Raw genomic sequence first — 12,187 nt, 5'->3', positions numbered from 1 at the left:
GGCTAACACTGACTAACACTGGCTAACACCGGCTAACACTGACTAACACCGGCTAACACTGGCTAACACTGACTAACACTGGCTAACACCAGCTAACACTGGCTAACACTGACTAACACTGGCTAACACTGACTAACACTGGCTAACACCGGCTAACACTGGCTAACAAAGTAAAATAAAAGAAGGCAAAATCATTCTTTGTCCTGCCACCAAAAACCTGTGCAATTCATGGTGCATCAGTGGCATGCATCCTACACAAAATCTTCTCATTCGTGCTCTCTTTTACCGCACAGATACACCGGGAACGCCACATGTACCTTTTCATCAATTTGGCTAGACACTGCTATCCCCCTGCTTTGTAGACAGCGCTTGAGCTGTGTATTATTGTATCCATCAGGACAATCCAAGTGGATTTTGGTCCCGTGAACGTCGTCTTTGTTTCCATTTACATGGACAAAAGTATTGGCGGTAGCCATCATGCATGCTGTCTGTTACATTGTTTGCCTGACATCCAGGACTTTGGGGATTTCCCACAATTCTCGTGACGTCATCCCTGATCAACGCTATTGCAACAATGTTTGATGGAGACGGGAGGACAATGGACCCAGCTAACATGGATAATAAATCTCCCACTCTTGCCTTCAGATTGTTAAGTCTACAGAGAGGCCCATTGAAGAGAAAATGCAGAAACTTTGTTTTACATTTTCAGCCAAAGGGAGAAATAGGAGCTCTGCATAATGAAACTATTCAACTTAGTTTGACTTTTGTGTGACGGTATAAATTTGAGAAAACAGCCTTAGCCATTGTTGCAAAAATCACACAACAGCCCTCCTCTCTGTGCTGGAACAATGAGAATAAATCTAGTTAAAAGGGATAGTTCACATCTTTAAAAGTGGGATTCTGTGGAAAGGAAAAACTAACGACCTCAGTTTGAAGAAATTGTTTATTTCTGACTGGGTTAATGAGCCAACACCTAGCCTGATCAGTCCAAGTTCAATGTTTTTTATTGTCATTCGCATCACATGCAGTAGATGAGGCGCAACTAAAGTGTGTACACAGGGTCCCAGTTACACCCCAAAATAGCACAAATATAGAGTATAAAAAGAAACCGTATACAAGGATCTAAGGTATATACCGTACGCTAAACAAACGCCAAACTGTACGCTAAAAGATCTAAGATATATGCTTTTGAGTTTGTTTGCCCAAAGAGACTTTTTTGCAATAGTGCAAAAGTCCAAAGTGAATGGCTGCCATCGTAAAACAAATTTACTGTCTTGTCTGAAATGTTAAATGTTCTTCGCAAAAGCTGTTTTAAAAACTTTTACATCGCCCTCAGTTTTGCATTTCAAGGTTACATAAGAAAAACATATATTGTTCCTGCTGCGAGTGCTACAACTAGCTACTGCTAATGCTAATAGCTCTTGAAAATAATTACAATATTTTATGAAAATGAAGGCTGCCCAATATATTATAATTTTATATTTAATAAAATATCAGATTTGCAAAGTATTGCAATAAATCAGATCTAAACCAGATATGTCGATAAAATAATCTGAGGCCCACTATCCTGAATATCCACAGCTCATTCAGAACAATGTAGTTAAAATGCTAAAACTAAATGCTAAAGCAACACTAAATATTATTATTACTATTTTGCATCCTTCGTGTAAACAAAGGTTTGACGCAAAATTTAAAGCACTGTGAACGTTTTCAACACAAAAACATTTAAAAATATTTATCCTGACCTTGTTTGAGTCTGGTCAAGAGCTATCTGCAACAGGTAAGATAGTTATTGCTCAGAACTTTTCCACAGAACCACACATCAGAAGATCTGAAACCTCCCTTTAGGCAAACAAACTCAAGCAGCTTCAGTCAATCTCGTCTTGAAGACTTTTCATTGTGACTCAGCAGAGCTTTTTCCTTCACGTCGTGTCACTTCTTTTTGTCCAGATTGGCGACCGAATCGTCAACATTTGCGGCACATCGGCCGAAGGCATGAGTCACTCGCAGGCTGTCAGTCTGCTCAAGAGCGCCACGGGCACAATACAGCTGCAGGTCTCCCAGAACACACACCCATGCAGACATGCAGATGTTTTAACAAACAGCGAGATAATGTGCTGCTGTCGACTCTTTATTTTGTGTCCGTGGAAGAGGAACAGAAACAAACTGTTCCATAAAACGAGTCCACAACGTAACAACGTGGGTTTGTTTGTGTTATGTGTGAACACACCTGCAGGTGGTAGCAGGTGGCGACACCACCGTGACGGGTCCCCCTGAAACGCAGGAGGGCGGGGGTCTGACGCCCAGCTGCATCTTCCAGGATGACATGGGGTAAGAAGCTGCTATTACAGGAGAATATTTATCTAACGTGTCCTGTGCTCTCACATAAACGACAAAGATGTTTAATTTGGTTTCTGAAGGAACTTTCAACAACGCTGTTTAAACCACTGAGAACTAAAATCCATGTTGGAGCCGTGTAGGACTAGGACTAAGCCCCTCCATCTGCAACTGGGTACTAGACTTTTTAACAAACAGACCACAGTTAGTGAGGATCCACAACCTCTCCTCCTCCACCATAACCCTCAGCACTGGCTCTCCTCAGGGATGTGTGTTGAGCCCCCTCCTGTTTACTCTGCTCACGTATGATTGTGCAGCTACCCATCCAGGCTGTCACATTGTAAAGTTTGCAGATGATACAGCGGTGGTGGGATGCATCACAAACAATGTTGAGTCCAGCTACAGGCAAGAGGTGGAACACCTGGAGAGCTGGTGCAGAGAGAATAACCTTCACATCAATGTGAAGAAGACAAAGGAGATGATTGTGGACTTCAGAAGGAACAAAAACACCTACACCCCCCTGAACATAAGAGGATCTGTGGTGGAAGTGGTCTCCAGCTACAAGTACTTGGGTGTACACATGAATGACAACCTCAGCTGGAGCAACAACACCACCAGCCTGATCAAGAAAGCTCATCAGAGACTCTACTTCCTCAGACGGCTGAGGCGAGCTGGTCTGGGAAGCTCAGTCCTCACCTCCTTCTACAGGTGTGCAGTGGAGAGCATCCTGTGCTCGAGCATCAACGTGTGGCATGGAGGCTGCACAGCTGCAGAAAGAAAAGCTTTGCAGAGAGTGGTGAAGGCTGCACAGAAATCTGTTGGAGTCAGTCTCCCCACCATCACAGACATCTACACCTCCAGATGCAGGAAGAGGGCCACCTGCATCATGAAGGACCCCACCCACCCAGCACACACACTTTTTGCCCCACTCCCCTCAGGAAGGAGGTTAAGGAGCATTAAGTGTAGAACCACTAGACTGAGGAACAGCTTCTACCCTGAGGCTGTTAGACTCATGAATCTCTAACCAGAATAATCACTGTGAAAAATCATATCATGTTGCTGCTGATCTGTTTCATGTTGCTGCTGATCTGTTTCAATGTTGATGTGTTCATGCGTGCACATCTGCTCACAGACTCATGTTCATGTTTGTGCTGATGTTCAATGTTTTATGTTATGAGTGCTTAGTGTATATTTAGTTGATGTTTTTCTTAGTTCATATCTTAGATGTTATTACTGTTTTTCTTAGACATTTTATTGTTGAATGTAACTGGGACCCTGTGTACATAATTTCGCTCCACCACATGTACCACATGAGGTGCGAATGACAATAAAGAAACTCTGACTCTGACTCTGACTCTGTGTAGCTACACTCTTACATGGTTTTTACTGTTTTTTGTACTTTTCCTGCACATTTTATAGTAACGTTGCTGCTACATCGTGAAAACATTCACATTTACTGGATTTTGTCTTCTTCACTAGGAGATGTTCAAGTTCAAGTTGTGTTTATTTGTCATGTGCAAGCATAACACAAAGTTAACAGTACAATGAAATGCTTAGGATGAGAAGAAGCGATTTGACACGCTAAAAAAAACAAAAACAAAGAACAAACAAACAAGAAATAATAAAACATTCAATAAGGGTACAAAATAAAGTACCAAAAAGTGAAAAAGTAATTATAATATTTACAACGTCCTAAAGAGAGGTGGTAAACAACAACATGGTAGAATATAAGCAGGATGAATTTGAATGAATAAGTATTTCAAGGTAGTAATATAAGCTAAAATGCACATGATATATATTGAACAATACTACTACACAGGTTGTGTGATAGGTTATTGCACAGTGAGTGACATTGAGATGAATTGTGATGGTAAGTTAGATACATAGATACTGTATCATACATGATACAGCCACATAGTGCAGCAGCAATAAACAATAAACATATTAGCTGTCACAAGCTAATATTAGTCATATTAGTTGTCACAGATGTGGCTTGGTTCAATGTTATTGCCAGTTGTTCACCGTAAGTACCTCACAGTACTGTGGCCTGTGATGACATGGAGCAGCCTGAGATTATGGAGTTACAGTTGGGTCACTTCTACCTAACGTTCAGTGGGACACATTTCAAAGTTGCCTCCTTTATTGTATTTTTAATTAATGAGTATTAAGTTTCTGACACCCTGGAGTTGAAGGAGAACACACTACATATGCTGGAGTTTGGTTTATCTAGCCTTAACTGTTACAAAGAAATTCAACATGTATATACTGTTTTAACAAGGTCCTTTAGCAAATGGCCAATTATTGAGGTATATATACACTTCAGCGACAGTCAGGGTCACGGGTCTCTGCAACTGTACTTTTTGTGGGTTGAAAGAAGAAAGTTTGTGAACCAGGGTGCTAGAGTTCTTCCACAGCCATATAAACAAAATTCAAGTACACTAAAACCGAGCGAAGGTATTCAGTTTGGAATGAATAGATTTTCTGTAGCTACTTGTTCAGGGTGGATCTCACCTGGTGACCATAAGACTAGGCTAAGCAACCAGGAAGTAATGTAACATTATTCCCAGTAGGTCTGAGTTAGTAGGGATTGAGGTGCAGGACTGTCTATTTCTGAATGTGTTTCTGACTGCCCTGTTTTTCCTTAAGCCCACCTCAGTACAAGACCATCACTCTTGACAGAGGACCCGACGGACTCGGCTTCAGTATCGTCGGAGGGCACGGCAGCCCCCATGGAGACCTGCCGATTTACGTCAAAACCGTTTTCGGAAAGGTAAGTGTGGCAAGACGTCACAATTTCTTTTTGTAGCTCACTTCCCAACAGTTTTGGTCGTGCGTGTTGGGGACAATGTGGAGACACAAAACTGTGAGAAAATGCTCAATTTTTAATCGGAACCACACTGAACACATTTGCACCGACTCCCAGTGAATTTTGGTCAAAATTTAAACCGATGTTGCCAAACATTGCTGCGACACGTGAATAAGGTCCATGCAGGGAAATTAAAACTCCTTCCTGTACATTGTTCCCAGTTTGTCACCAGCTGTCGTCGACCAGTGAAACTTTGGCTCAAGTGTTTTTGATCAAACCTGTTCGTACCCGTGTGTGTGGTTCCAGGGGGCGGCGGCAGAGGACGGGCGTCTGAAACGTGGAGACCAGATCATCGCCGTTAATGGTCAGACTCTAGAAAGCGTCACTCATGAAGAAGCCGTCGGCATCCTGAAAAGGACCAAAGGAACCGTGACGCTTACCGTGCTATCCTAAACACAAAAACTCAGAGACACTCTGTAGTAAATATGCTTCCTGCATTTGCACCAAATGTCCCGCAAAGACTGAAAATTAAAAGAAGACACCACAGCAGTATTCATTCAACCTTTATTTATACAGATTAATCACATTGAGCCTCGGACACTCATTTACAAGTGAGACCTGTTTTAGACGGACAAACAGAAAAAAGTAATGAAAAGAGAAAACAAGAGTGGGGAGGGGAGGTAAAAAAAAAAGTATCTCGCACTATGTATGTCCTGGCCAGGGCACAGTGTGAGAGTTGAAAAAAGACCTCGCACATAAAGAGTTGACATAATGACATCATAATACATTTATGCATGAGGAGACCGACAAGGGCAGTGAGTCGTCCGTGGACTGCCAGAAAGTTCCATAGTCCTGAGAAGATGGCACAGTGTCTGTCAGCTGGCTCAACTCTGACACAGATCCACATGTGTCCTCGGGAGGGGAGCGATTTGGGGGGGGGGGGGGGGGGAGCTTCTTGTTCACATAAACAACCAGGAGAGGTTTGAGATGGCTGGCCAAATCAAGGCCAAGTGGGGAAGGCAATTCAGATAACACAATTACTTTGGGTCAGGCAGACTCTGCTTGATTTCCATGTCTACCTTCATAGTTCTGCTGGTACGTCTCATGGTGATTCCAAACAACCAAATTTTGTAGTCACACCGCCGGACTGAGCTTGTAGCCTTCTCCAAGGTCGATTCCTTCCCGCCAGTGAGTCCCAAGAGCCGCAATTGGCCTGCGATACTCAGAAATCGCGTCCAGCTTACGGCTCAGCTCATGCAGCATCTGAGTCTGAGAGCTTACCGCTCGGTACATTCTCTCACACAAGACACGCTGTCTTACAATGGCCAGAACGGCTGCCGATATTTTCCTCATTTGTTGATAAACCAGGTAACTGCCGACTCCAAAAAGCAGAAGTCCTGTTATCATAAATCCAATTATGTACGCATCTTCTACATTCTGAACGGACAATACAGACAGACACACCATCTTCCACTGTCCCCAGGAATCCATAGTATATCCAGCTGCGAGTGTCCTTCCAGGGCATGAGGGCTCTCTATCGCCCTGTCTTCTCGTCGAGAAAATTTTATCAATTGTGTTGAGCAACTAGCTGACCAGTTCCATAATTTACAGTTCGGAGGATATGTGGTGAGAGTCTCCGATAGGAATCACAAGACAAAGAGCAAAGCAGGAGGGAAAGCATCCGTCCTCGTTGTTAGCAAAAGAGAAGTGGCAAGTATGGAGGCATGCAGTAACAAATACCTGTATATTTTATACAAGAAATAGATAATCATGAAGGTCTGAAACACTGTGAGAAGAGATCCAAGATGCAAGACGTTTAAGAATTTTAATCTTTTGAAACACTCCCATGACACTGGATTGAAGAGTGACGTATTGTTGATGTACAGAATGTAAACGCTGCTCCGAAGGAAAAAGATGTGAAACCAACACAAGTGTTTGTGTGAGGCCTGTTTAAACTTTAGTTCTGCTAGAGTTGATATATAAAGGTATTGTGTCACAGTATTTTTTTTTTTGAAGTATTCATGTTTACTTCAGTGTACGAAAACGAATGAACATTTTGTTTTAGGCTGAACAAACTGATGAGATGCAGTCGTTTGTCCAAAGCAAAGTCATCCTGTGTGTAGTGTTGGACGTTACAGGGAGTGTTGTTTGACGTGTAGCTGAAGAGAACAATCTTTAATTTCTGTTTTATCACTTTAAATGTATTTCTAGCTCTGTCCAAATGACGATATTAAGTCTATCCACACTGAATAAAAAACTATAATAAAAAGTGGCCTTTGGATTTAGTCAGTGTTCATCTTCATATTTTTATTATGTTGCTTTTTGTAATTTTATTTATGTACACACCCAGATCAGATGTAAAATTTAAAATAAATGTAACTACACACATATATTAACAAATAACCAATAATAATTAAGTAGTGTGACATTTAGGCCAACTTCATGGATGCTGCAGCTGTTATGGCACACATCACATCTGCCCTACATCCTAAAATCAATTTTCTATCAAGCAGATTAACATAATTTACCGCTGCCTCTGGTCATGTTTTAGTGAAAGTTGAATAGTTTGAAGTCAGCGACTGAGGTTAAACGTAATCCACACAAGCATTTATATATGCATTATAACAGCTCGGATTAACATTTTGTTGCAGGATTCTCGCAGCGATTAAAATATGGCCGTCCATGTGTCAGTAGTGCGACGAGCCCAGCTGCTGGGTCTAATGAGGTCTGAGGCTTGTTCCGAGTCAGTGAGCCGGAGGACTTTTCTTTGTAGAGGAGCATTTGTTCAACTGCTAGCTGACTTTTTCACCCACCAGGTTGAAACTCAACACCGTTAGCTGCAGCTGCTGCTAGCCGAGGAAACAAGCTAGCTCCTGTCTACAACTGAAGTTTCTTTGAAGCACCTGTTGTTTTGTTTTTTATAAGAAGTCCCGCTTGGATTAGATTTTATGTGGTCTTGCAGATTTCCTTGGTTGATTCGTTATACAAAAAACCTCAATGATCAACGTGCTGATAACGCTTCTTAAGACATTTTTAAGTTTTTTCTTAAGAAGGTCCTCATTATTGTCAAAAAAAAAAGAAACATAGATCCAAACCTGTTTGCTACAGCTAGCTAACTCGTTTGTGCTTTTTCAAGTATCAGTTTAAAAAGAAAAATAGTTTATGTTGTTTAGACATTATAAGAACAGCTTTTAAAATACTTAATTTGTCATTTTGCTACACCTTGAAGGAGATTTTTACTAGTTTTTTCCATCAGAAAACTTTTAAAGGTGTGTTAGAGGGTGTAATGTGACTAAATAAATAAATGCATCGTAAAATAAAGAGATGAAAATGTTGTTAAAGTCATTTAATTATTTACTACATCATTAAATCATTAAATATACAATTAATTAAGTGTATATTTAATAATTTAATTGTATATTTAGTGATTTAATGATGTATTGAATAATTAAATGATGCATTTGAATGTTATGTATGTATTTAATTGTGTCACATTCAACCCTCCACAAGGTGCTAGCAAAAAAGAAGAAAAAACAAAGAGCTAAATTTCTTTCAATTTTCTGTTTTGTTAAGCTCCTGTCACGAGTTTCATAATTATCGGTCATAAATTGGCTTGGGGCTGAGGTTTTAAAATATTCTAGGGGGCGCTGTGGAGGCTATTGGCCACTTATCGTGGATTCCTGTTCAAGGGGTGGATGATTGATCATAGTGATTTTGGTGCACCTCGGCTCAAAGCTGTGGAATTTAGAGGCAAACGTATGGCTACGGCGTTACATCTTACTTCGCCACGTCGCGCCGCCCACATGCTCCACCCAAAACTGTCAGTGTTGGAAAGCAAGTTACACCAACATGTCTTCGGTCACTGGACACACTGTCATGCTGATTAGATCACAGGGTTCAGATAGGGACCGTTCAACTTAAAACTTTACACTTCCTGTTGTCAGGGGGCGTGGCTTAATTGATGTCATGATTCAACCATTCAGTCTTGCAGGGGACCGGATGTGGATCAAACTGAAGGTTTGATGTATCAGACAGTTTTCGTGTATAGGAGCTATTAGCGTTTCGTTTTTCATGGCGAGATGTCAAACTTTGAGGTCTGGCCCCGCCCCTTCATCATGCTCCGCAACGAACCGTTTAGATAATTTTGCGTCCCCCATGCCTTTTGAACAAAATGGCCAAGTTTGAAACTGATTGAGCGAAATCCCTAGGAGGAGTTCGTTCAAATGCGGAGGCTGTAAACTGCCAACAAGGTGTGAAATTTGAGACGGCATTCCAAAGTGGCCGCCTTCCTGTTTATCATATAATGTTGGTGCCAGAGGGTTTTCTGTGCTTCTTGGAGAATTGGACAAGTGTACCAAATGTCATGCTTCTACGACAAACTAAAGCCACCAGTATACTGCCGCGTACGTCCGTTCACGCTTACGTACACGTGTACTGTACGCAGAGGGTTCAGACTTTGTACTCCAGCGTACACCCCGAGCAGCTGCAGAGCAGCTTCACAGACAAGGGGCGTTTACCTTCGGGACAAATTGAGGTCGCCAATTGGTCATTTGCTGACACGCCTACTGGATTGATTGACAGGTCGGAAAAAAAGAAAAAAAAAGCGAGCGCTGGCAGCCTCAGCCGCTGTGGTGTCCTGTGTTTATATGTTGTTAATAAAAAGATCTAAAAAAAAAACGACAAACAGGGAGCGCTGGCTCTACAGCCCACACATCAGACCAGCCCACCAGGAAATCTCCAGATCCTCCCACAGCCATGCTGGACCTTTAATTCGCTCGTGACAAATTCCTTCATTTGTCACCATTTCAGTCATGGCATCAATGGAGGAGGAAGAGATCACTGCCTCTTGGCAAACAAACAAAAGAAAAGGCCAGATCAGGGATGAAGAAGGGGAATTTAATACATTGGTGTCGCATACAAAACAGTCCGTCGCTGGGCAGTTTATTGTGCGACACCGCATACGCGTATGCACGGACATGCCATGGGGGGTACGCTCGTACCTCTGCGTAAGTATGTGCGTACCTCTGCGTATGGACGTACACGGCAGTAGGAGGCTTAAGGTTAATGCAGAGGGTATTTTGAAAATTTACAGGTGGCACACTTGAGCCGTTTCTGTTGCGATTTTTGCAACGCTCTTAAAATATGTAATTTTTCAGCAGTCCTGATGTCTCCACCAAATTTGGTGAGTTTTGGGATATTTTAAGGCCCTCAACAGGCCAATTCATTTGACGGACAAATTGCTGGTTGTTGAATAGAGCAATTACAATAGGCCTTCGCAGCGCTTCGCTACTTGGGCCTAAAATCAACCCTAAGCCGTTTTTCATCAAATATGTTACTTGACTTCAAGTCAGCTCATGGTGCGTAACAATTGTAAGAATAATGTAGTGAACTTAATCTGGTGTCACGACTAAGCCTAAGGTCAAAATCCTTGACCTTAAGAACCTTGTGGGACAGAAACTGTCATTTTATTGATTTGAATCCAGAAATACAGGTTCACCCATCCTGAGACTTTCTTTCTTGAAGATTCAAGTGAAAAGAACACTCTCTTTTTTATTATCATTACTATTTTACAAATGTTGATAATCAAAGTGTCTTAGTTCAAACCATTTTAGATGTTGCAGTGAACTAATCAATTTTATTAACTGTGTAATGATTTTTTATTCTCATGCAAAGTTAGAACTCATGTTAAAGCTGTTACAGAGTAATTATGCATTTTCTGATTTTCTGTCTTTGAATGAGCAAGTGTAAGTTGGTCCAAGGTTGGAGTCAAACGCAAAACAAGTTGTTGGAACGAACTGTCATGTTTTTAGAATCCTCTCAGACGTAAATATAGAGGTTTTGGCACCTGTTTCTGAAACGCGCCAAAACAAAACTCTCTCTGTCTGTGAGAACATTTCTGATCTGTTCCATAACAATTCTTGCTGCATTCTAACCTTTTACGTCACAAGACACACCCCGTCTGGTCGGTTTTGGCCAATGGGAATACTCCCAGATGAACCGGAAAAGGTCTCTTTAAAATGTCGGTACTTCCTGGTCTCATCAGTTCTGTGAGGGTTCTGCTGGAGTTCTGGGAAGTGCTGTTGGAGTTCTGCTGGATACACAGTTCAACCAGTTCTGTGAGAGAAGCCCAGTTCTGGGAGCCGGGAAGATCCTGACATGACAACAGAGCTCTTCCGAGGTTCATGGGATTATAACATTTTCCACTGAGGTGAGCTTGCGTCGGACAGTCTCGCCGCTACTCCGGAGGAGTAACAGCATCCTACGGAGACGCTGAAGGGTGCGTTAAACGGAATCTCGCCTGAGACATCTCCAGGTAAAGGAGTCGATTTCACCACCTAAGTGTACCGTAAGAAAAGCTGAAGAAAGCCCGGGGAGTGCCGTTCTGTTCACACTCCCTCAAACCCCATATTTTACTCTTCTTTAAACTTCTTTCCCATCTTTAAACTCTTCTCTCAAGTAGAAATTCTTCCAGATATTTAGAAATGTCTGTGTAAAGTGCTCATCCACCGCCGTGTGGGTAAAAGATCATAATTGTACAGTTTTCATAAATGTCTGTGGTGAAGCAACGGAAAAATCATGGCCGTATGATTTTTCCTGATTGATTGCTTATGTTGTTATTTTCATAATTTGCCAAATTAATGTAAATGTTTGATGTTAAACTTTGATTCTGTAAATAAATGACCGCATTCGTTTTGATGGGTCAAATATAAATGACGTCTCACGTTTGCATTTCATTAAATTCAATGCACGTTTTATTCAGTTCAGAAAAATGAGGAATCCGCGTTAATTGATGAATATATCTGAGCATCTGTTCATCTACATTCTGGTGGCCCGTCACGTGCTCATAAATGACTGTGTAGTTCGTGTAAAGATTTTTACATGTTGGCATAAAATAACAGTTTATCAGCTGTGCTGAAAGTCAAAACGTTGCATGTTTACGCAGCGTGCTGGAGCTGCGCGCTTGGTGCTTGGCTCTGCATGTTTACGCTGTATTACGCTGGCGATGTTATGAAAGCTGAAATAATGTCATATGTCTTGTGAAAG

At 41.7% G+C, this 12,187-nt stretch overlaps 1 protein-coding gene across 1 annotated transcript in view; it reads left to right on the top strand.

The window, feature by feature from the left end:
• The window catches only part of LOC119421943 (multiple PDZ domain protein), a gene marked incomplete in the record, with an annotated part of 93,432 nt that extends 87,398 nt beyond the window's left edge, over positions 1–6,034 (top strand). Inside the window, 4 exon segments of the mRNA XM_037689629.1 lie at positions 1,951–2,055; positions 2,237–2,331; positions 4,984–5,107; positions 5,450–6,034. Coding sequence (XP_037545557.1) covers positions 1,951–2,055; positions 2,237–2,331; positions 4,984–5,107; positions 5,450–5,596 — 471 coding nt within the window.
• Between the last annotated feature and the right edge of the window lie 6,153 nt (positions 6,035–12,187).

Source organism: Nematolebias whitei, chromosome 1, assembly GCF_014905685.2.
Source record: "Nematolebias whitei isolate Nwh7 chromosome 1, NemWhi1, whole genome shotgun sequence".
NCBI classification, from domain to species: domain Eukaryota; kingdom Metazoa; phylum Chordata; class Actinopteri; order Cyprinodontiformes; family Rivulidae; genus Nematolebias; species Nematolebias whitei.
The sequence above is the reverse complement of the archived record's forward strand: the minus strand, read 5'-3'. Positions and strand labels throughout refer to the sequence as shown.